Source organism: Wolffia australiana, chromosome 6, assembly GCF_029677425.1.
Source record: "Wolffia australiana isolate 7733 chromosome 6, ASM2967742v1".
NCBI classification, from domain to species: domain Eukaryota; kingdom Viridiplantae; phylum Streptophyta; class Magnoliopsida; order Alismatales; family Araceae; genus Wolffia; species Wolffia australiana.
Genome location: NC_135840.1, coordinates 15594417 through 15616190, shown reverse-complemented (window position 1 = coordinate 15616190; position 21774 = coordinate 15594417). Strand labels below are relative to the sequence as shown.

General features: G+C 45.9%; 1 protein-coding gene across 2 annotated transcripts in view; it reads right to left on the bottom strand.

Moving 5' to 3' along the window:
- Positions 1–20942, bottom strand: part of LOC144704137 (ABC transporter C family member 2-like) — a 36876-nt gene extending 15934 nt beyond the window's left edge. The window contains exons 1-14 of one of the 2 annotated variants that reach the window (XM_078576399.1): positions 20817–20878; positions 20355–20407; positions 18846–19248; positions 7698–7876; positions 4794–4833; positions 4552–4711; positions 4214–4328; positions 4049–4129; positions 3897–3921; positions 2940–2996; positions 2734–2799; positions 2004–2078; positions 1575–1682; positions 1262–1396 (exon numbers count right to left, since the gene is read on the bottom strand). In XM_078576399.1, coding sequence (XP_078432525.1) covers positions 1262–1396; positions 1575–1682; positions 2004–2078; positions 2734–2799; positions 2940–2996; positions 3897–3921; positions 4049–4129; positions 4214–4328; positions 4552–4711; positions 4794–4833; positions 7698–7876; positions 18846–19175 — 1371 coding nt within the window. In that variant the 5' untranslated portion in view covers positions 19176–19248; positions 20355–20407; positions 20817–20878. Of the gene's footprint in view, positions 1–1261; positions 1397–1574; positions 1683–2003; positions 2079–2733; positions 2800–2939; positions 2997–3896; positions 3922–4048; positions 4130–4213; positions 4329–4551; positions 4712–4793; positions 4834–7697; positions 7877–18845; positions 19249–20354; positions 20408–20816 lie in introns of both variants that reach the window. The other variant, XM_078576398.1, reaches the window with a different exon arrangement.
- Positions 20943–21774: the final 832 nt, after the last annotated feature.

Here is a 21774-nt window from a genome sequence, read left to right as displayed (position 1 = left end):
ATGGTCTTCTTCCAAGTGGAGCGTCTTCGGCGAGTGCTTCTCTTCCCGGCTTTACACCTGAAGAAGTGGAACGTCTTCGGCGATTGCTTGACCCTCCAGTCGTGGGCTCGTGCTCTCTAGCTAACGCGGGTATGTCCACTATTCCTTCTCCCCCGCCTTCACCATCTCCGTCGTCATCATCATCCACTTGGCTTCTTGGCTCTGATACCATGAAGACAAGAAGAAAGAACAATTCTTGATACCCAAACAAAGAGATTACAAGGGGTTTTATAGGGAGCCCTAATGGGCTAATAATAGAAAGGGCCCTTAATGGGCTAATAATAGAAAGGAGCTAATAATAGAAAGAAGAAAAGAAAAAGGAAAGGAGACAATAATGTCAACAAACATGAATGACATTGAGCTATTCCACTTATTTTTTCTTGGGTTTTATTCCCTGGCTCCCAGGGTGGCGGGATTCCTCCCGCCGCCCCGCCTCTCATTCTCTCCTCCAATCAGCCATGAGCTGACAAGAGGTATTATAAGAAGCAGATGATCCATATCTTGGTTGCAGAACACAGGTCAAAGTTAAAGAATTTGAAAATTTGAACAAAGAGTGCTGACGGCCGATGATCCGTTGATCACTTGATTACAGCAGTTACTACTTTCTCCATTAGTCTCTATGAATGTAAAGTTATAGGCCTAACTTACAGAGGCCCATAAGATGTTTCCCTTTAAGTCAGCGGGCCAGCCTTAACTGCACATAATGTACTTTGTTACAGTGATGAACGTGGTATTTTTCCCATTCTAGAGTTTTCGACAAAGGTGGCAGACAGTGAATGATGCTGGTGTCAACGGGAGTCTTCCCCGTTGTCATGTGCAGTAGGGTGAAATATCCGAAAGAGAGAAAATGCATTACCATCCTTACTAACTGATCTTTTGTCGAATACCACTTTTCTAGTTGACACTGTTCCAAAGAAACACTAACACAATGATTTTAGATGATGTAATCAAAGACTCGTCTCTATTATTGGATAACGGCTTGTCTATACTTGTCTTCTAAAATTAATCCAATATGCTGGAGTTCAACCGTTTACTTTATTAACTAGCATGAAATTTCATACTTGTCTTCTAAAATTAATCCAATAATGGATTACAGGTGGGCATTTGGACAAGGTGAACCATAAAAACTCATCTCACGGATTGGCCTTAGCTAGGGAAACGCATAGAAACAGAAAATAACTTTCATCTAAGTCAATGATTCACAACTCCATCCGAGATGTACCTGTATGGGAAACAAGAGAACCAGCATGAATGCCCCTACAAGTGAAGAAACACCCAGCTGCTTGTAAAGGAGATAAATAGCAATGGTGATACGAAATGGTGCCGACCATAAGCTGTGGAGTTGTTGGCACACTTGCTGCATGGAAAATGTCATTCTACCAACATCAGTGCACCCGTCAGTGTAAACAAAATAAAATTCAAGTTTTGGTGAGTGCCGATCGACAAAGATGGATGGTTAACCATGTCTGGCAAAAACAGGAAAGACAGGCATTGATAGAGTTTGAATCTAGAAACATTAAGATGAAGGACAAAACCTGAAGCTGCTCAGTGTCAGCAGTTATCAAATTTGTTATCTTGCCAGACGCAATTCTTTTTCGAGCTTCAGGCGTCAGCCTCAAGGACTTGCGGAAAACAGCAGCAACCTGCAATGCAAACATTGATATAATCGATCCACTATTCCAGTCACAGACTGTCGACATTTACTCATACAATGGTGATCAAATGAAATACTAAACAAAAAAAATCGGCAAGGAACTGAGAAATAAATAGCACTATGAATTAAAAGTTAGGTTTGAAATCGTAGGACTCTTCCAAGATAATAAATATGAAAACCGAAAACCAATCAATACAGGTGGTTGAGATACGAATGATGTTTGAGATCCTCACCATTATCACCAAATGGACGCACATTACAAGTCAAAAAATAAATTAGGAAGTAAAACTGATTGAAAGGACTGCCATACCAGGGTTGACCTAAGCCGGAAACCAACGCGCATAACGTTTTGGAAATATTGTGCCTCACTTACAACTCCAAGGGCCTGACAGAGAAACCAAGGGAGTATGATATTAATACAATTTGAGCGACGGCATGCAAAGGTGATCAGAATCCTGCGCTAAATTTAACACCTAGCAGAGGACTCTAATATTTTAACACTAGATATCACAAAATAACCAAACCAACTACAGCTCCCTATAAACAATGAGAAATCTCTTTTCGGAATCATATATCCTTAGGATGAAAGATTCCAACCAGTATAGACTTGAATAACACTGAATCACATAAATGTTTACAGATAGTCCTTGACGAGTGAAAGACCAAATTCTCCACAAATAGCGACTTTAGCTCAAATGCAGGTGTCTTTTACTACGATGATAAAAAATAATTCAGATGCACAATAGGTTTGGCTAACGAATCAGCTGAGTTACGAGGAAAACTTAAATTACAAGTCTTGCAAGATTCCTAAATCTCTGTGCCCCTCGTCAAGAACAAATGAAAACGTTTCAGACTGATGCAATTCCTCTGCTAAGCTTAGACGAAAATAAAAATTCACTGAAATGCAAAACTTACAAACGGGAAAGCAACAGGGCTAAACATTAATCAATCTTTCAGACTATCCAACGAAGGGAAATAGACAAAAAAATTTGAATAGAATAATTAACAAGAGATTACAAGGGAAAGGGTAGGGAACAAACCACTCCCAAGAATATCGAGAAAGCGTAGATGTAGCCATTCCATGATGGATCCCCTTGTTGCATAGACTGTAAGAAAGGAAATGTGAATAAGCTGCCAGCAATCAGTTAGTTCAGTTGAAGCAATTCCTAAGTAAATGAATCGAAATACCGCACACCATTTTACTCGAAACTCAAGGTGAGAGCAAGAGTTACAGCCGGTAACTTACTTGTAAAAGAAGGTTCAGGATTACTGGACCCACAAACTGGGAAGCATCATTGCCGATCTACAAAATAATTAAAAAATAACAAAGAAAGGGTAATATCAAAATACAAGTTAAAAAGTGCCAATACAAATCTTGTGCCATAATAGAGTATCTTCACATTAAAAATTCCCTTTCGAGAGGTTTTTGAACTTAATTGATGTGAGCCGATTTCCTAAGGTTCAACATACCAGAAACTATTTAGGTTCAAAGAAAGAAGAGGGACTCATGACTTCATCATGGTACAACAAACAACCAGTATAACTTATTGTGTCTCTCCAAGTTCTCTTCTTGTTTTTTTCTCAATTTCACCACAAAATATAGTTACAAAGAGTTTTCAAACGCATTATTTAACTATGAAAACATAAAGCCATGGTAAAAACATCATTTGCATTTAGAGAACCCGTACAATATTTTGATCATAACAGAAAAAATAGCATATTCTCTGGAAACTCCAACAAAGTTTAGGTAAAACTCTAATATCATGGGAAAAATCTGCATAAGAATTCGTGATCATGGAGAAAAAGAGATGCATCGTGAGAGGGAAGTGATAAAATGAAAGAATGCACGATTGAGATTGTTAAAAAAGAGACAATGCCAAGAAGAGAGTATTACAGAGCGGCAGGGACACAGCCTTTGCCCCCTTATTTATTCCTCTTCTTCCTTTATTAACAGTATTCAATACTTTCTTCAAAAAAACAAAAAAAAAATTTACCAACCACCTTTGATACAGTTTGAATGATTTTCATAGAGAAGTCGCACAAATTAAGCAAAGACTGTCAACGTTACTATAAATACCATCTCCCAAGTTCTTCTGGTTGCAATCCAGTAAACTTGAATTCATAGTACCCCGACCAGTCGTGATCATATAAACCAAAAAATAAAAGTAATTATTGAGGCAGTAACAATATAACATTTAGATACCTTAAAAACACCCCCCAGCCAAAACCTGCACATTTAAAGAAAACTTGTTCAGGAAGAATAAAGTCCTAGAATTTTTCCACTAATGGATAGTAAAATTGTCTCTAGAGGGAGAAAAGTGTGCCCCGTATAAAACAAAAGAGTATGATCTCTACCTTGCACCGAGACTTGCATTCAGAGCCCTAAGTAGCCATGGTTTCTGCTTCCTCAATTCTTGTATCCAACATTTTTGGAACCTGATGAGAAGAATATAGCAGAAACTTACGACAACTGGTTAATTAATAAACAGTAGAAGGCACCAAATCCAAATTATAAATTACTTTTGATACAGGGTCTCCGTTAAGTCCCAGGTATCCAACTTCCACACATCCTTTTCAGTTATAGGTCTTTTGAAACCTTTCTCCATAAGAGGGGTCATCCATGAGAAATATATTCCTGTTATACGATCAAATAGGAAAATATGAGATTTTTTTTTTGAAAATTAGGAAAATATGAGATTACTAGACATCAGTTTTCTCTCGAGGACAGAAATTCCATAAGACAGAACCTCCATGAGGCAGAACTTCCAATGACAGATATAGGAAGAAAGTTTATTCTTTTCCCCGAAAATTATGATCATCAGATAATTCTATAGTTTAATTAGAGTAGCAATACTCACTCGAAAGCATATTAGCATGTCTCTCTGGGCAGATATGTTCATCTCCAGCAAGAGGTTCATACTCCCACTCATTTGTTAATACTTCCGATTCAAGAGTAGTGTAACCCGGATATGGATCTACCTCTGGAACATAAAACAGCGAAAGAAGCCCAAAGAAAATCTGCAAGGAATTCCCAAAGCTAATGAGAAGTTGACAACGCTAATGTTTCTCTTGGGTATCGAAGGACAGTGAATAAAAATACCTTGCAAAGGACTTCACTGGCATATAAATAAATGATTTTCCTGACAAGGAGAAATTTTAGATCATGAGTCATCAGAATGCACAAGAAAATCTTGATACTATATTTTACATTTAAAAGAGAAAACATTCCTGCATAATTAAAGGAAGGAGGACGCACTGACAATTATAATATTCTTGAAGATCTGTTTCAAATAATTACATTCTTTTGAAAGATATTTCAAAAACTAATTATATTATTGAAGACACACGCTGTCACAGATGTTGTCTACTTCTGCAAAGCGTCAATCAAAAAGTGACATCGGTTTAACGCATTTTGACGAAATATTGAAAGAGAGCCTTTTATAACAATCAAGATGTCTTTCTTGCTAATACATAGATTTTTGGGCACCTGGAAATATGGGGTAAAGTATTACGAAAAGACTGGTAATTGAATAGCTCGCACAAAAATGAGAAGCACATATCTGGTATATGATTCTGATAGAGATCTTTGGTAGATATCCATCGGGGATGATCAAGGAATAGTAGAGAGAGTGTGAAACGAACAGAGGTTATAGGCCCAGGTCGGCATCTGAACACTCTGGTGCATACTAAGAAAGACAGAGTCGAGGCCCGGAGGCGCGCGTGTATCCAAGAGCGTGCACGCGCAGGTGACATAGATCGCATCAGAGAATGAACAAGAATCGACGGACTCTACACGTGCCACGGGAGCAGCACGTGTGGCACCAAACTAATGACTTGGTCAAAAAGCTATAAATAAAGCAGCTAGAGACTTATCGAGGCATTGTTGGGAAAATTTAAGAAGTCATTGGCGCTGCGGCAGGAGTGGAGATCCTCCAGTTCGGGAAGGAGACTGCGTCCAATCCGGCCAGCTCCCTATCTCTTTCTCCTTATTAATCTCAGTTCTACTTGTCCTGTTTCCTGAGATAGAGATTATGGATCGTGCATTGCATCGAACATTGGATCTCTATTGATTTTGGTTTGATATTTGGTTACTATTTTGGCTTTTTGGAATCCAGTTCTCTTCATGCTAAGGAGACCTTACCATTTTAGTATCAGAGCCTGACTAACCTCGGATTTTCATGTCTGACCCAGAAATCAAAATTGAAGATCTTGCAAATTGAGTGGCAGCAGATCAAAAGTAAGTGAGTAATGGCTTAGATCATTTGATGCAAGATGTGGCAGCCATATCAGCGATTTGGAAGTTCAAAGTGATGCGGCCATATCAGGTCAACATGGATGTGGATCTGGAAGTTCAAAGAATGTTAGCACCGCAGATTGCTCAAGACAGGAGGTTTGAGACAGAGTCTCGTTTTAAACTCGGTAGAGATCTCTGGTAGATATCCATAGGGGATGTTCATGGAAGGGTAGAGGGAGGGTGAGACGAACAGAGGTTATAGGCCCCGGTAAGCACCTGAACACTCTGGGGGGGGGGGGGGGGGGGGGGGGGCCAACTCTCACGTCATGCAGAAGACTACAAAGCAGAAGGAAAGTGCCAACTCTCACGTCATGACCCACGAGATGATCAACAAAGTTGCCAACATAACATCCAAACCATCAAGTTGCCAGAAGTTCCATGAAACTTTTTCGCCTTATCACGGAGGCATTTCAAAGAGATAAAGTATCGTCTTTAATTCATCCATAAAATTCCAGAACTTTCAACAGTAACCAGCTTCATGTTTGTCAGCTCTGCAGAGGCAGAGTTCCTCAGCCACCAGCTACCACATTTAAATGAGTTAACACTTTCTAAGAAATATAGCATTAGGGTTTACGAAAAAATAACTTTAGATTTCACTGGTATGTTGGGGCTTAAATACCCGTTAAGATACATAACGGGAATGGGCCCGGTCAACAGTTTGGAGTGACTTAACACGCACAACCATGAATAAATCACTTAGTTTAAGGTGGGCTTAACACGATAGTTTATAGTTAGGCCCCACTAGTCGATAACGTAAATATTTCGTAGAAAATAACAGAGCGGAAATATAGAACCCAGTCCCTCACTCAACCATGCTGAATTCGTGAAATTTGTCAGCTTCCCAGCTGATCTATGAGGAGAATGGCCAACATGGAGAACTCTTGTCTCATTTGTCTTCTCTACCTGTCCTAATCCTAGCCGCCAAGAGAAAGAGGATACAACCCAAAATATGAGTTTTCCTCAGAAAGAGGAGTCAACCAGTACTTATACTAGATTACATCGATTGGGTCTACGCGGACAGATCTCATTATGGTACTTTTCAAAAAAAAAAAGACCGATTTCATAAGGGTACTTGAGCACTACAGTGAAATACAGGGCTTAGTAACAAAATAAACATATAAAGGAAAGCGAAGAACGCCTGCTGACAAATTTCAACAGAAAGAACCGAAGCATTTCCCATTATTGAAGGTGATTACCAAGAGCAAAGAAATTGAAGGTTATCAAGGTACAGAATTTGTTATTTTGAAACATAAGGTTCACAATTTACCATGGTCATTAATGTTCAGACTTTAAAGATAAGGTTCGCAAAAAATTAAAAGTTGAATGTACGTCATTTTTATTTCATGGACGATAAGACCAGACTCATTTCAGTTTAGAGTGGAAGATATTAAAAAGGGGAGTTCATATTAACACAAACTATGCCCATGCCAGCTCAAAGACTCCATACACTACACAACCTATGTAAGGGAAGGATGGTGAAACAACTAGGTTAAGGTAGACAACTGAATAAACGTGGACAGAAATAAAAAGACCAATTCCTCGGAAGATATCTTCAAAAAACATTCCTCATAAGAAGAAGAAATATAGATAGAATAAACGTGGACAGAAATAAAAAGACCAATTCCTCGGAAGATATCTTCAAAAAACATTCCTCGTAAGAAGAAGAAATAGAGATGTTAATTTAATTTAAGCTACTGGAAAACTAGTTACCTGGGGTAATTTTCCTTGACAGAGAAGAGAAGGCTAAACATCGCACACTCCCCCACTAACGCATATATAACAACAAAACGAACATACCAGCGCCACTCATATACATAGATTTTTGTCTCTAGAAGGAGCATAACCAACAAACAGAACCATGCAATAACATCAACCGTTGTGGAGACAATCTGCAGCATAAATATAACGATAGATTATTCCATCTGAAAAGAACTGCCATGGCATACAAGATAAACATCATCAATGACTTCAATTCGTCCATCATTTCATTGGTTTACTCTTGTTAAATAACATTCCTTAAGTCAAGATACGCTCACTCTATCCATCTTCATCTAATGGACTTTATTTTGTTCCTTTTCTTAAAGATAATTTTCTTTCTGTAATTTTTCTCAGTCATTTTTATTCCTTTCTATTGTTTCCAAATGGCTTTCTTATTTATTTTAAAATGCCTTCATATGGAACACCCAAGGATGATCATGGGCCTCCTTGTGAGATATTTCTTGAGCCCCCACAGTAACCTGGCAGGTGATAGTAATCCATCTGAAAGAATTTTATGAAGAAAAATACAATAATAAGATCACCTGAGAATAGCCATCAACCTGAAGCTATTGAAATTATGGACCTTTGGTACACTGGATGACTAGAGCCCCCTCCCCTTCGCTATCTGTTAGTTAAGTGCTTATCCTCCTCTTGGGCCCTATTCTATAAGCCCTTTAGGAGCTCTTATTTCCTCTCTCTCATAGGGTATAAATACCCTAATGTAAGCCACTTACTTCCTTATGTCAATCTATTCTCTCATTTCTCAACCTCCATCGACCCTTCTTCTCCTCCAAACTCTCTAGGGTTTGTCATGGTATCAGAGCTCTAGGGCTCCTGATCTTCCCTCTCCTCTCTAGGGTTTGACATCACCCTTTAGGGTTTGAGATCCCTTGATCTCACCCTCCCTCCCTCCTCACAGCCAGCCGCACAGCAGCAAGCCGCGCAGCAGCAAGCTGCCGCGCGACCAGCCCGTCGCACAGCAGCAAGCCGCCGCGCCGCCCGCGCAGCAGCCAGCACAGCCGCGCAGCAGCAAGCCGCGCGACCAGCCGCCGCGCACAGCCAGCCGCCGCGCCAGCCAGCAGCGCAGCAGCCAGCCGCCGCACAGCCAGCCGCGCAGCCCGCAGCGCAGTCAGCCGCGCAGCCAGCCGCACAGCCAGCCGTGTAGCCAGCCGCACAGCCAGCCGCACAGCCAGCCGCACAGCCAGCCGCACAGCCAGCCGCGCAGCCAGCTGTACCGCCAGCCGCGCCGCCAGCCGCACAGCCAGCCGCACAGCCAGTCGCGCAGCCAGCCGCGCAGTCAGCCGCGCAGAGACCGACATAGAGACCATGCCTTACACAGAGACCGACTTTGCGGAGAAGCCGCTCTCCTACAAGATCACTCATCCGTTGCCTCTGGTCCCGGAATCAACTCTTCTCCGCGGCCCGAATCTTCTGCAGTGGTCTCGCTTCATCGAGACCACCCTCAAATCCCGTCAACTGTACAAGCACTGCACCGAGCATCCCTTGACCGCCGATCACCCTCACTATGCGGCTTGGGACGCCGAGGAGCAGTTCATCCTTGGGTGGCTCTCCACCTTCACATTGGCCCCGATTTCGCGACCGCTTTCCCATCAGAAAACGGTCAAAGGGTTTTGGGACCAAGCCACGAAATTTTGCGGGCGGGAGAATGATTGGTGGCGCATCTACGCCCTCGCTGCTCAAGCTTCCAACCTGAAACAGGGCTCTCTGTCGATCTCCGATTATGCTCTCGCACACAAGAAGGCGTGGGATGAAGTGGACCACTACCTGCCAACGGACGACCCCAAGTGCAAGACCTATCAGAACATGCTTATCCTGCGCATCATGGGGTTTCTCAACGGCCTAAACCGGGAATATGAGGCCATTCGTCGTCGGGCCCTGCACAACAAAGATGGCCCTCCGGATCTCGAGACGTTGGTTCAGGAGCTCCAGGAGGAAGAGAGTCATCTCCTTCTCCATGGGACTCCCACCTCCGACCCGGCTGAGTCCTCTGCGCTTCTGGCAGCACCTGCTGCCGCTGCTGGGCAGTCCTCGGCCCTCTTACCGACTCCGGCAGCCGCTGCCCGCCCTGCAAAAACACCCGTCTGCACCTATTGCGGGAAGCCGGGCCACTGGAAGAACAAGTGCACTAAACGTCTCAACGACTGGCGAAAGAAGAAAGAGGCGGACAGCAAGGCCATGTTGGCCCAATCTGAATCTTCCCCGGCCCCGAGCACGTCTACCACGGCTCTGGACAGCATCCAAGCCGAGCTTGCCCGGCTCCGTGATCAGGTGGCAGCCATGCAGCCTTCTTCGACTGCCTACTCGGCACATTTGCGCGTCTTCCTCCCGACACTTGGTATTGCGCCATACGGCGTTTCACTCGCCGGTCGATCGGACACGACTTGGGTGCTTGACTCGGGGCCACTGAGCACATGACCCCCTCAACACTCGGTTCGCTCTCACGTCCGGCATAGTGGTGCACGCATCTGTTCTCACGGCCGGGGTGGGCGACTACGCGCGTGGCTGGAATCGGGCAGTCTATGTGGACGGCCTTCGTGTGGCCCGCAACGTCCTCCACGTTCCCGACCTGCGGGCTGTACTTCTGTCACCCCAACGCCTTGTTGATGCCGTCCAGTGCTCATTTCATCTCCAACCTGACGGCATGTTTCTGTCTGACAAGGTCGGCCGGACTACACGGATTAGGCGGGAGAACGGGCTGCTGTTGCTGGATGATGGGGGACGGTCGCAGTGCTTCGCGGTGCATCGGACACTTCGGACGGGGGCCGAGCAGCGGTGGGGACGACTCCTGATGACGCACCAGCGGCTGGGCCACCCGCCTTTTGCGACTCATCACCGTCTTTCCCCTGAATTATGTTCTGGCTTGGACCTTAAGACCTTGATGTGTGACGCTTGTCAGTTGGCGAAGCATCGCCGTTCTTCCTTCACTCCGTCCTCGGCTCACACATCTGTCCCGCTGTTCCGGGTGCATAGCGACGTGTGGGGACCTGCCCCGAAACCTAGCTTGAAAGGTCATCGGTACTTCCTTCTACTTGTGGACGAGGCAACTCGCTATACGTGGGTCTACCTCCTCACCGCGAAGTCGGAAGTTGCGCAGAATGTCCGTCATTTTTGTGCAATGGTGGCGACGCAGTTTGGTCGGGGTATCCAGCGGTTTCGCTCGGATAATGCCCGCGACTTCTTCAACAACGACCTCGACGCCTTCTTCGCCGTCCGGGGGATCCTCCACGAATCTTCATGCCCTGCCACCCCGGAGCAGAACGGACTAGCCGAACGTCGCGCCGGCTATGTCACCGACGCCCGGACGCTCCTTATCGACGCCAAGGCCCCGTGGCCGTATTGGGGTGATGCCGTCCTGACGAGCACCCATCTCGTCAATCGCATTCCCACCCAGCTGCTGGCGTTCTCTACCCCCCTGGACCGGATGAGCGCGGCCTTCCCCGACACGTGCCTGCGGACGGGTCTCTTGCCACGGATATTCGGCTGCGCGGCATATGTCCACGACACGCCTCCGGCCAGACAAAGCTTGACGCCGTGCTGTTCGTGCGTCTTCGTTGGGTACTCCTCTCTTCAGAAGGGGTATCGGTGCTACCATCCGCCGTCTTGGCGATACTTCATCTCGGCAAATGTCACCTTTGCCGAGCATGAACCCTATTTTGGGGACCACTCTTCCTCATCCCGCCTCCCGTTGGATGCGGCCCCCTCGGCTCCCCACTTGGGGCCCGTTCCTTTCTTGGAGCCCACCGCTCCCGCATCTTCTTCCTCATTCCATGATCCCTCTCCCTTTGATTCTTCTCCGTCGGTGACCCCCGAGGCTTTGGGCGTGCTGTCCTCCCATCTTTGCTTCCCGCCATCCGGCATGCTCCTCCTCTTCCTCCTTCCTCCGATCAGTCCCCTCTCGAGTCATCCTCCTCGCTTCCCGTTGCGCCTCCTCCCCTTGATGACCCTTTCCTTCCCTCCCATGACGCGTCTTCGTCCCCTGCTCCGTTATCTGATTCTCCCGTGGAGGTTTCTCGTCCTCCTCCCGAGGACTCCCCCTCCCCCACTGCTTCCGCTCATCTTCCATTGGCCGAGCCATCCTCAACCTCTCTCGACGATGACGACCAGTTGGGATGGCCCATAGCCCTCCGGAAAGGGGTTCGTCAGTGCACTCAGACGCCCCGTTATCCTCTTTCGCATTTTCTTTCCTTCGACCGGCTGAGTACTCCCTACCGGCTGTTTCTTGCTCGCATCGAGTCGGATCCCATCCCTCGCCGCTTAGCCGATGCTATCGCTTCTCCTCATTGGAAAGCGGCGATGGACGAGGAGATGCAATCCCTACTCCGAAACCGCACTTGGAACATCGTCCCCCTCCCTCTTGGCAAGCGGGCGGTGGATTGCAAGTGGGTCCACACCAAGAAGCATCATGCGGATGGCACCCTTGAGCGCTACAAGTCTCGACTTGTGGCTCGCGGGTTCACCCAATCTTACGGAGTGGACTACTTCGAGACGTTCTCCCCTGTGGCGAAGATGGAGACCGTTCGCCTCCTCCTGGCCCTCGCGGCTCACTTCCGGTGGGCTATCCGACAGTTCGACGTCAAGAACGCCTTCTTGCATGGCGACTTGACGGAGGAGGTGTACATGCAGCAGCCCCCGGGTTACTCTCTCGGCCCCCCTGGCCACGTCTGCCGACTGCGGAAGTCCCTTTATGGACTAAAGCAGTCTCCGCGCATGTGGTTCTGCCGGTTCTCCGCTGTTCTGAAAGCCGAAGGGTACACAGAGCAACGGAGATGCCACTTTGTTCTTCCGCCACCGTCCGACCGGGATCTCCATCCTTGCTGTGTATGTCGACGACATCCTCATCACGGGATCAGATGCTGCTGAAGCCGTTCGTCTTAGCACCGCCCTGGCCAAGGAATTTGAGATCAAGGCCCTTGGCCTTCTCCGATATTTCCTCGGCCTTGAGGTGGCGTACTCCTCACGGGGCCTCTTTGTTTCACAGCAGAAGTACGCCGTCGACTTGCTGACTTTGACAGGGATGACCGGGTGTGCGCCCGTGAGCACTCCTATCGACCCCAACGTCAAGTTGGGCAAGGGCGAGGACTCTCCTTTGACGAATGCTCACCGCTATCAGCAGTTGGTGGGCAAACTCCTCTACCTGACTCACACTCGGCCCGACATTGCATTTGCGGTCAACCTGCTCAGTCAGTTCATGCACTCACCGAGGGAGATCCACAGTCAAGCCGCCCACCGGGTACTTTCGTATCTCAAGGGCTGCCCGGGCAAGGGACTCCTCTTCCCTCATAGCTCGGACAAGACGGTGAAGGTGTACACCGATGCCGATTTTGCTGGCTCCGTTGTGGATTGTCGGTCTACCACGGGTACTGCGTTCGTTCTTGGCAGCCTCGTCAGCTGGAAAAGTAGCAAGCAGGACAAGGTGTCCCGCTCCAGTGCCGAGGCCGAATTTCGTGCTCTTGCTGATGGGGCAGCCGAGGGACAGTGGATCCACAACATCCTCGCCGATCTTCACGTGAAGTATGTGGGACCAATCCACTTCTTCTGTGACAACAAATCCACTATCGCCTTAGCCAAGAACCCCGGACAGCAAGGGCGCATCAAGCACATGGAGCGCAACCGCTATTTCTTCAAGGAACGTATGGACGAGGGGCTCTTCGACCTCGAATACGTCTCCTCTGCTGACCAGGCAGCGGATGTCCTCACCAAGGGACTGTCCCGGCCGCTGCTTCAACGTGCTGTATCCAAGCTCAATATGGACGACATCCATACTTCGCTTGCGGGGGGGTGTTAGTTAAGTGCTTATCCTCCTCTTGGGCCCTATTCTATAAGCCCTTTAGGAGCTCTTATTTCCTCTCTCTCATAGGGTATAAATACCCTAATGTAAGCCACTTACTTCCTTATGTCAATCTATTCTCTCATTTCTCAACCTCCATCGACCCTTCTTCTCCTCCAAACTCTCTAGGGTTTGTCACTATCTTTTAAGCCAATAAGGTTATTGAAATCATGAAACAAGTCTCTCCACATTGTGAATAAGGTTGTCCATCAAGGTCATCCTTCCTTTTAAAAACCACCTCTTTATGCTAAAGCCATATCGCCCATAGCAAACAATAGGCCTTCCCCATTCCATCCTCCTCCTGGAACCGCCTCCCCTGAGAGAGGCCCAGAAGGTCTCATCTGAGGAGACATCCACCCCAGGGATCTGTGATAAGTTCAATTCGAACTTATCTGAACCGGAATTCCAATCAACGATATACGCCAACAATAGTACTTGTGTTCCAAGAATGGTAAATGCAAGATATACACTATCAATTTCAATGCAGGCGATCGAGACGACTACTCCCTCCGTGGAGTTCCTTCTCGAGCTTGGGCGTCTCCTCCAGATCTGGAAGAGCTCCTCCCTCCAGGCAGCGTCGGCTAGATCCTCCTCTCTGGCCTTCCCGATATGGTAATCGGCAGTTGCGTCAAGAGAAATGTTATGACATACCTGTCTGTCGATCCCTTTATTTATAGGGTGGCTTCACAGAGGCTTAAGGTCAGATCGCCTGGTCAACGGTGCGTTGACCAGGCACTCTCTTCTTCTTTCTTTGATATTTCATAGAGTAGAACTTATCAATCTGCTAAGCGGGCATATCGTCTGGGCAAGCTGGCATATAAAGAAAAGGTGAGAGCAGTCTTTGTCGCCCTTTCTGCACTTAGCACATTATGATTTTTTTAAGAAATGCACGTAACATGTTATGCTAAGTTGTTCAAGAACATTCTCTTCTGGAGGGTTCTTGTCACAAGTCACTGCTGCATCAACAACCATCCAAAAATCTGCACCCTAAAATTTAACATGTGGTGATGGGTGTCGATTGCTCTGTCAATCCCTCTCTGATTTTCATGTAGACCTCCCGAACCAAAAAGGAGTTGTGTTTCATCTCACATCTATCTTGTATTTGAAATGTGCTAGTGACTGTTGCATGCTCATCAACTTTACCACCCTCTGACCCGACAGTGCACCCTCAAGTGCCATCCCAACACTCCCTAACAGTGACGTGGGACTTCATGTGAGGACTAACAGTGATGGAGTGCACCAACCAACCCACCAGAGATGTCTTCGGAGCCACCTTCGTCATCATCGACAGCCCGCCGGTTCGAGTCCAGCCCGACCTGCACGCCAAGGCGAAGGTGAAAACACCCGAGTTCAATTTCTCGGGTGAACGGACGTCCATGCATTCAAAGGTTTTGATTTTCATCGGCACGTGCTCGCTTATTCATTGTTTTACCGTGTTCGTATGTTTGTTTTCGTCGTGTCCATATCCATCGTGTCGTGTCAATTTTGTATTAAGGGGGGTCCTACGTATAAGACCCCCCCCTGCCCGTAGTAAGGACTCCCCTGCCCTCAGTAAGGGCCATCATGCTCTATATAAGGGGGCACAATGGAGCCCTAAATCTTTGTCCAGATTATCCTGAAGTTATTTTGTTTAGTTTTTGGTCTCACGAGAGGAAGAAGAGGAGGAAGGAAAGAGCCAGCAAGGGAGGAAGGAAAAACGTAGCTGCTGCCGCCGCCAAGATGCACGTGCGTGCCCTGCACGTGCACACAGACCGTCCTTACTGCCGACTGCACATCGCACCACCCGTTCGGAAGTCTCGGCTCCTTGTTCCCGACAGTAACCTGCACCCGCCGCACGTGCGGCGCCATAGGTCGTTCGTACCATTGGGCGGACGCCCTCCTGTGTTGTTAACAGCTGCGCAGGACGCGCGAACGGTCGGATCGCCCTCACGCCGGATCCCAGATGCTGGCAACGCCAACTGACGACCTAGTTACCTGCCGATCAGTCATTTTTGCACCATCGCCAAATCCCACATTCCGTGGTCCACCTCAATCCAACGACTGCCTAGGCGTCCCTGGTTTGTTGTCATGCGCATGTTAGCAGCTCCGCCGAGCGATCGCGCGGGCCCATTGCACAGTCAACTGATGCCGCCTCTCACAGCCGAATCGTCTCCAGGGTTTTGCATATCCCCCCGTGCACCAAACCCGCGTCTGCGAGCAACGTCCTTTCCATTGAGTCAACGCAGCGAGCGCCTGCGTCTGACCTCGCGTCTGGCTCCATTGATCAGTCGGTGCTGCTGAGTCACCAGCTCGGGGCCAGAACCTCACGCGTGTCTAGCGCCCACCGGCGTTAACAGGTGATACACGGTAACCCGCGACCGCAGCCCGACGCTGCAACTATTCAAGGCGCGACCCACGGTTGTAGCTGTGCATTCATTCAAGATGCTGCAGCTGTTCGCCAGTGCACTCCGTTGAGCTGCCAATCGCACCGCTTGCCAAGTCGACGGCACTGACAAGCCACCTTGCGGGACCTGCGCCACTCCCTCTTCGCTGCAGCGCCTCTCGCCAGTTCCCCTGCGCCCGTGCCCTCGTGCACCACACGCGTTCGACCCAGCTTGCAACCGCTGCTTGTCTCCGCTCGCACCGTCCATCCTAACGGCGTGCACGCCGAGCTCAGCTGTTCACTTGGGCGACCTTGCTGCTGCACGGCCTCTCACCCTCGCCTCCACCCTTCGACTACCGCTCCAGTGCTGCACCCTGGCCGCCCTGTAGAGCAATGTGGTGCTCACCTCCGCCACACCTGCCCGCACCCACCCACACACTGACGAAGACAGCGACGACGAACGTCGCCATCGACAAGGTACGCCGTTCCCCTTGCTCGTTAGTTATATTACGTCTTCCAGTATATTTTCGGTTGCACTCCACCGCGCTCGGGTTAGAAAAAGTGAGAGATTATATCGAGAAAACAACACATTGAGTGATTCCTAAGTACGGGTCGAGCATGTCCATTACGTGCAAGCGTCAACGGAATTATTTCGTTCGACACCGTAGTCACCGTCGTCGCTCCGACGTGGGTCAGAAGGTCACCGTCATCGTCATCGATCGCCCCACCCCCGTAGCTTGGAACTCGGCCAATCCCCACGAGTCGGAGCCTGCGCATACGTCCGCCTAGGATTCCTCACATCACCTAGTTACATTCCCTTAGAGATTTACCCGTCGAACGACGTCCTTGACGACGTCCGACATCATCTTGGCATCAGAGCATCGTCTCGACACCAACCGGACAATGTCCCCGACGACGTCTGACATCAAACAGGCATGGAAACTCTTCTTTTAGGATGCCTTGAGCCAATCAGCTATTCAACCAATATTGAAACGAGGATTCGTTGCCGAGTTTGGCACAAAAAAATTCTTGGGCTCGAGGGAAGATCTGTCTCACGCTGCACCAATATGTAGATTCCCCTAGGACTAGAACCATACACATATCGCAGTTCCATCCCAAGCCATAACTCTCCTTCAGGATATTCAGGACCAGGTCCTCTTCTTATCTCATAATTCTGTGCCCCCCCAAGAAGGTACAAACTTTTGCATGGCTTCTATTACAGAGAAGACTATACTCAGATACATCGCCAGCATGTGTGTTATGCTCAAAAAGAGAAGACTATTATCACTTATTTTTTGAGTGCCCTTTTGCTCCCACAATTTGGGCCAGCCAAGAAACATCAATGGTGAACATGAATTCAGAAGAGGCTTTTTGGGCTCAATCCAGAGTTTCAGAAGTAAAAGGAAGGAAGAAGGCGGTCAGGTACTGATGGCACTTTGGGCCATATGATTGCATAGGAATGAACTGCTGTTCAGCGGAAGGACGGCTTCTACCGTGGGGGCTATCCATGAGTTGGAGGGACTTAAGGCAGCCTGGTTTCTTTGGGCCGTGGATGGAGAGAGGACGGTTTGAAAATGTGTGGATAGATCGAGATTGACCTGTAAGGCTATACTGGGAGGGTCACCAACTCGTCAGGCAATCCTCCTTTTTAATGTTTCAAAAAAATATCCCCAAGAAACTCTCCATAAAGCCTCATCCCATCAAATCACAATCCTTCATCTCACAGCTTTCTAGCATCGTCTCTTGGAAACATGCCACGCAGCACCCCACTCGCGCAGGTATCACCCCATCACACAGCACCCCACTCACATATGGCGCAGGAACTGATAGCCTCCTACCTGCATCTGCACCCTCTGCAACCCCGCTTCCTCAACCATTCAAAGAACCTGCCGGATCATGAGTGGATCATGACACATCCTCCATGCCACAAGAACACCCCTTTTCAAAGTCATTTTCCGTGTTATCCTCCAGCCTTGTGGCTTTCCCCTTTGAGTCATGACACAGCATTATAGCTTTCCAGTCTGCTCTGTCTTCACTATCCTCAGTCTATTGTCCTCCCTCTCCACCACCCACGACTTTTTCCCAGCCTCATCCCTAAACTCCAATTTTCCACTTTTCAGTCTATTGACCCCTGGATTGATGCCATCTCTCAATATAGCTATGTCAGGGGTTGCTGATCCTCTATGAAGATCTTCAATAGTCCTCCATTCTTGTCGCCGTAGGTTGAAATTCTATATTTTTTTTTTACATTCTGTACCCCGATCTCAGTGATCTAAGTGACACTGGAGGGGAACACTTAGGGCATTGAATCCGAACAAGAACTTGCATCTGGCTTCCCCTGATAAGCTCCACCTCCAATACCATCACATTAGGGTTCCAAACATCAGTTGCCCCGAACTAGTCTCAAATATATTCTTGGAATTTATGCTATTGATGCCTCCTTTCTCTCTCTCATTCTCGGAGCATAATCGATTTACTTATAAATAAAAACCAAAAAAATGAATACAACAATAGACAAAACAGCAAGCAAAAATGAATTTTTCACACCATTCTAACAATAGCTGAAAATTGCCGATCTATTTACACCATAATCTATTTACTTATAAGTAAAAACCGAAAAAATGAATGCAACAATAGATAAAACAGCAAGCAAAAAATGAATTTTTCACACCAATCTAACAATATCTGAAAATTGCCGATCATCAAATACATAGAGACTTAAGATTTTTATTTTCAACTGGATAAGTTCATCTGAGCTATTAAACTGCTAGCTGTGTTTAGGTATTTGGGTGGAACCTTCACCTTAGCTCGAAAATCCGTTGAAAACACATGAAATGATGATGAAGACTGATTATATAAGATAATAAACTTCCATTAACTTTCAGTTTACCTCAAAAGGTGCCACTTTAGTTCTTCCATCCATCTCAACAATCGATAACCCTGCAGTTACTCTGAACAAAGACTCTGCAACAGAGTATAAAGCGAGGAACCCCAGAAAATAATTAAAATAAGGAGACCTGAGCGAGTATCTCTTAACGCTGGTACCCTTTTTAATCAGCCAAATGCGGTAAATGCTTAAGGCTGTCACAATCAAGTATGAGATACAAAGGACCACTGACTCCATGGCACAAGGAGTATAGACACCAAAGGCATTTTGAACTCTGCTCCAGAATCCATTCTCCACAGGCCTGCAGTACCAGTCTATGAAATTCTGCCCCATTTCAGACAAACAGATGATACAACTCAGATTTCCATTGCGTTCTTCTCCTACTCCAAATCAGCACTCACTGATTCTGCAGGAAAAGGATCAAACCCGTTGGAAACCTTGCTGAGATAAAAGGATAATAAAAAACATGACTCGATAACAGGTCGTAGAACCAAGATAGTTCTGGCTTCACAAACCGGTAAATCCGCGGTAAACTGATAAACACCTACGATGACTCTAAGGATATTGAAAACGGAGACTAAAAGGCAATGATCATCAAGTTACTATCTTGAATTCATCAAAAATAGTAACCGAAGAATCAACCGAAGAATCAATGATGACTCCAAGGAGATTAATAAGGGACTAACTATGACTAAGGAGATTGATTCCAATGAGAAAGCAACGATCATCGAGTCACTGACTGACATTCGTAAAAATGTCGAAAAAAAGAATCAAACCAGATTTTGACAGAAGAATAAACAATGACTCCAGGAGATAAATAAGAGACCAAAGATGATTCCAAAGAGATTGATTACTGAAAAAGCAGCAGCAAGGATTCCAAGGAGACTGATAAAGAAAACTAAGAGCCAATGAACATCTAGTTACTGACATTCATCAAATACGTTAAAAAAACAACGAACCAGAAGTTGACCAAAGAACCGATGATGATTCCGAGGAGCTTAATGATCATCGATTTAGTGTCTGGCATTAATTGAAGACAATTTAAAAAATTATAACCAAATGTTGACTGAAGAACCAACGATGATTACAAGGGGATTGACCAGAAAAACTGAAAGCCAATGATCATCGAGTTACTATCTGGCGTTCATCAAATACAGTAAAAAAAAATATCAACCAAACGTTGATTCCGAGGGGATCGTCAAGGAAAACTAAAAGCCAAAAATCATCAAGTTAATAATTGGGATTCATCAAAGACAGTTAAAAAAGTAGAACCAGATGCTGAACCAAAAAAAAACAATTATCGCAAGGAGATTGACAAGGAAAACCAAATGCCAATTGTCTTCGAATTACTGTGTGGCATTAATTGAAGACACTTGAAAAAATTGGACCAGATGTTGACCGAAGAAATATTTGATGAACTAAGAGTTCATAAAATGTTCAATCGCCAAATAGACTGAGAAGGAAAACAAAAAGGCAGTGATCATCAAATACGGTAAAAAAAAAAAATCGAACCATAAGTTGACTGAAGAACTCGATGATGATTCCGAGGAGATCGACAGCTAAAACTGAAAGCCAATGATCACCGAGTTACCATCTGACATTCATCAAATACAATTTTTAAAAAAAATCAAACCAAACTTTGACCTAAGAACAGACGATGATTCCGAGCAAATCGACAACTACAAGTGAAAGCCGATGATCATCGAGTTACCGACTGGCATTCATCAAATACAGTTTAAAAAAGTCAAACCAGACGTTGACCGAAGAACCGACGATGATTCCGAGCAGATCGACAGATAAAACTGAAAGCCGATGATCATCGAGTTACTATCTGACATTCACCAAATACAGTTTAAAAAAAAATCAAACCGAAGAAGGTAAAAATCGAAGTCGACGCTCAATTCACCGTACTTTGAATGAACAAATCCAATAGGACTACGACAAGATAGCTCACAAACAACTTCGTAAACTCACCCGAAGTTCCTCCGATGCCGTCCTCCGCAAGTTTCCTCTAATCTTTCTGTCTGCTCAGGTGGAAGCATTCAAATATTTAAACCAGAGATAGAATAGAGAGATATATAGATATAGATCGATCGATAAATAGAGAGAGAGATAGATAAATAGATGGATGGATAGAGAGAGAGATAAATATGAGGACAGAATGTTGCGAGAGGTCGATTGTCAGTTTAATTCGGCGAGAAACCCGGAAAAATGGACAGAAAGCGCCGTTGGCCCTTGGATTTAAATTATTTACTGTCCCGTCCCCAAATCGTATTATTTCCGTTAGTCCGAGATAAATTTACTGGTTTAATATATGGATACGTCAGCAGTGACGTCACGATGCTTTTTACGTCCCATCCTCGGACACATGGTGGGCCCAGTCATATAATAAAGATATTAATAATATTCTAATAATTAAAAAATGGGAAGTATTTAATAATAGAAAAATATCACATGTCTGAGGGTCTGAGGCATTCGTCTTGATCCGCTGTGGTTAGACATCTATGTCAGTGTTGGATTAAATGTACAAAGTAGGTTTATCTTATTTAAATAATCAATTGAATTATTTTAAAACTCGATTTCCCTTTGGAAATTTACATTTTTTAATCAACTATTAGCCATTTATAGATGTAGATGGAAGGTGAGGAAGTCTGTTGGGAAGGTAAACTAAAAATTCAAACTAGAATGGGTAAATAAAAGTATTTTAATCACCTGGGAGTTAGAATCATAAGAACTAGGAGGATAGATATTTTTAGGTGATTAATATTCTAATCTAGTGTCTTTTGAATCTAAAATATGACTCAAACCTGACAATGAACGAGTTAATGGGTTGATTTCCTACCAACTTGTCTCTGCTACAATTGATGTGAAATTGCGTCCAAAATAAAACTCTTAATTATAGCATCCAACACGTATAAACATGCTTCTCTAA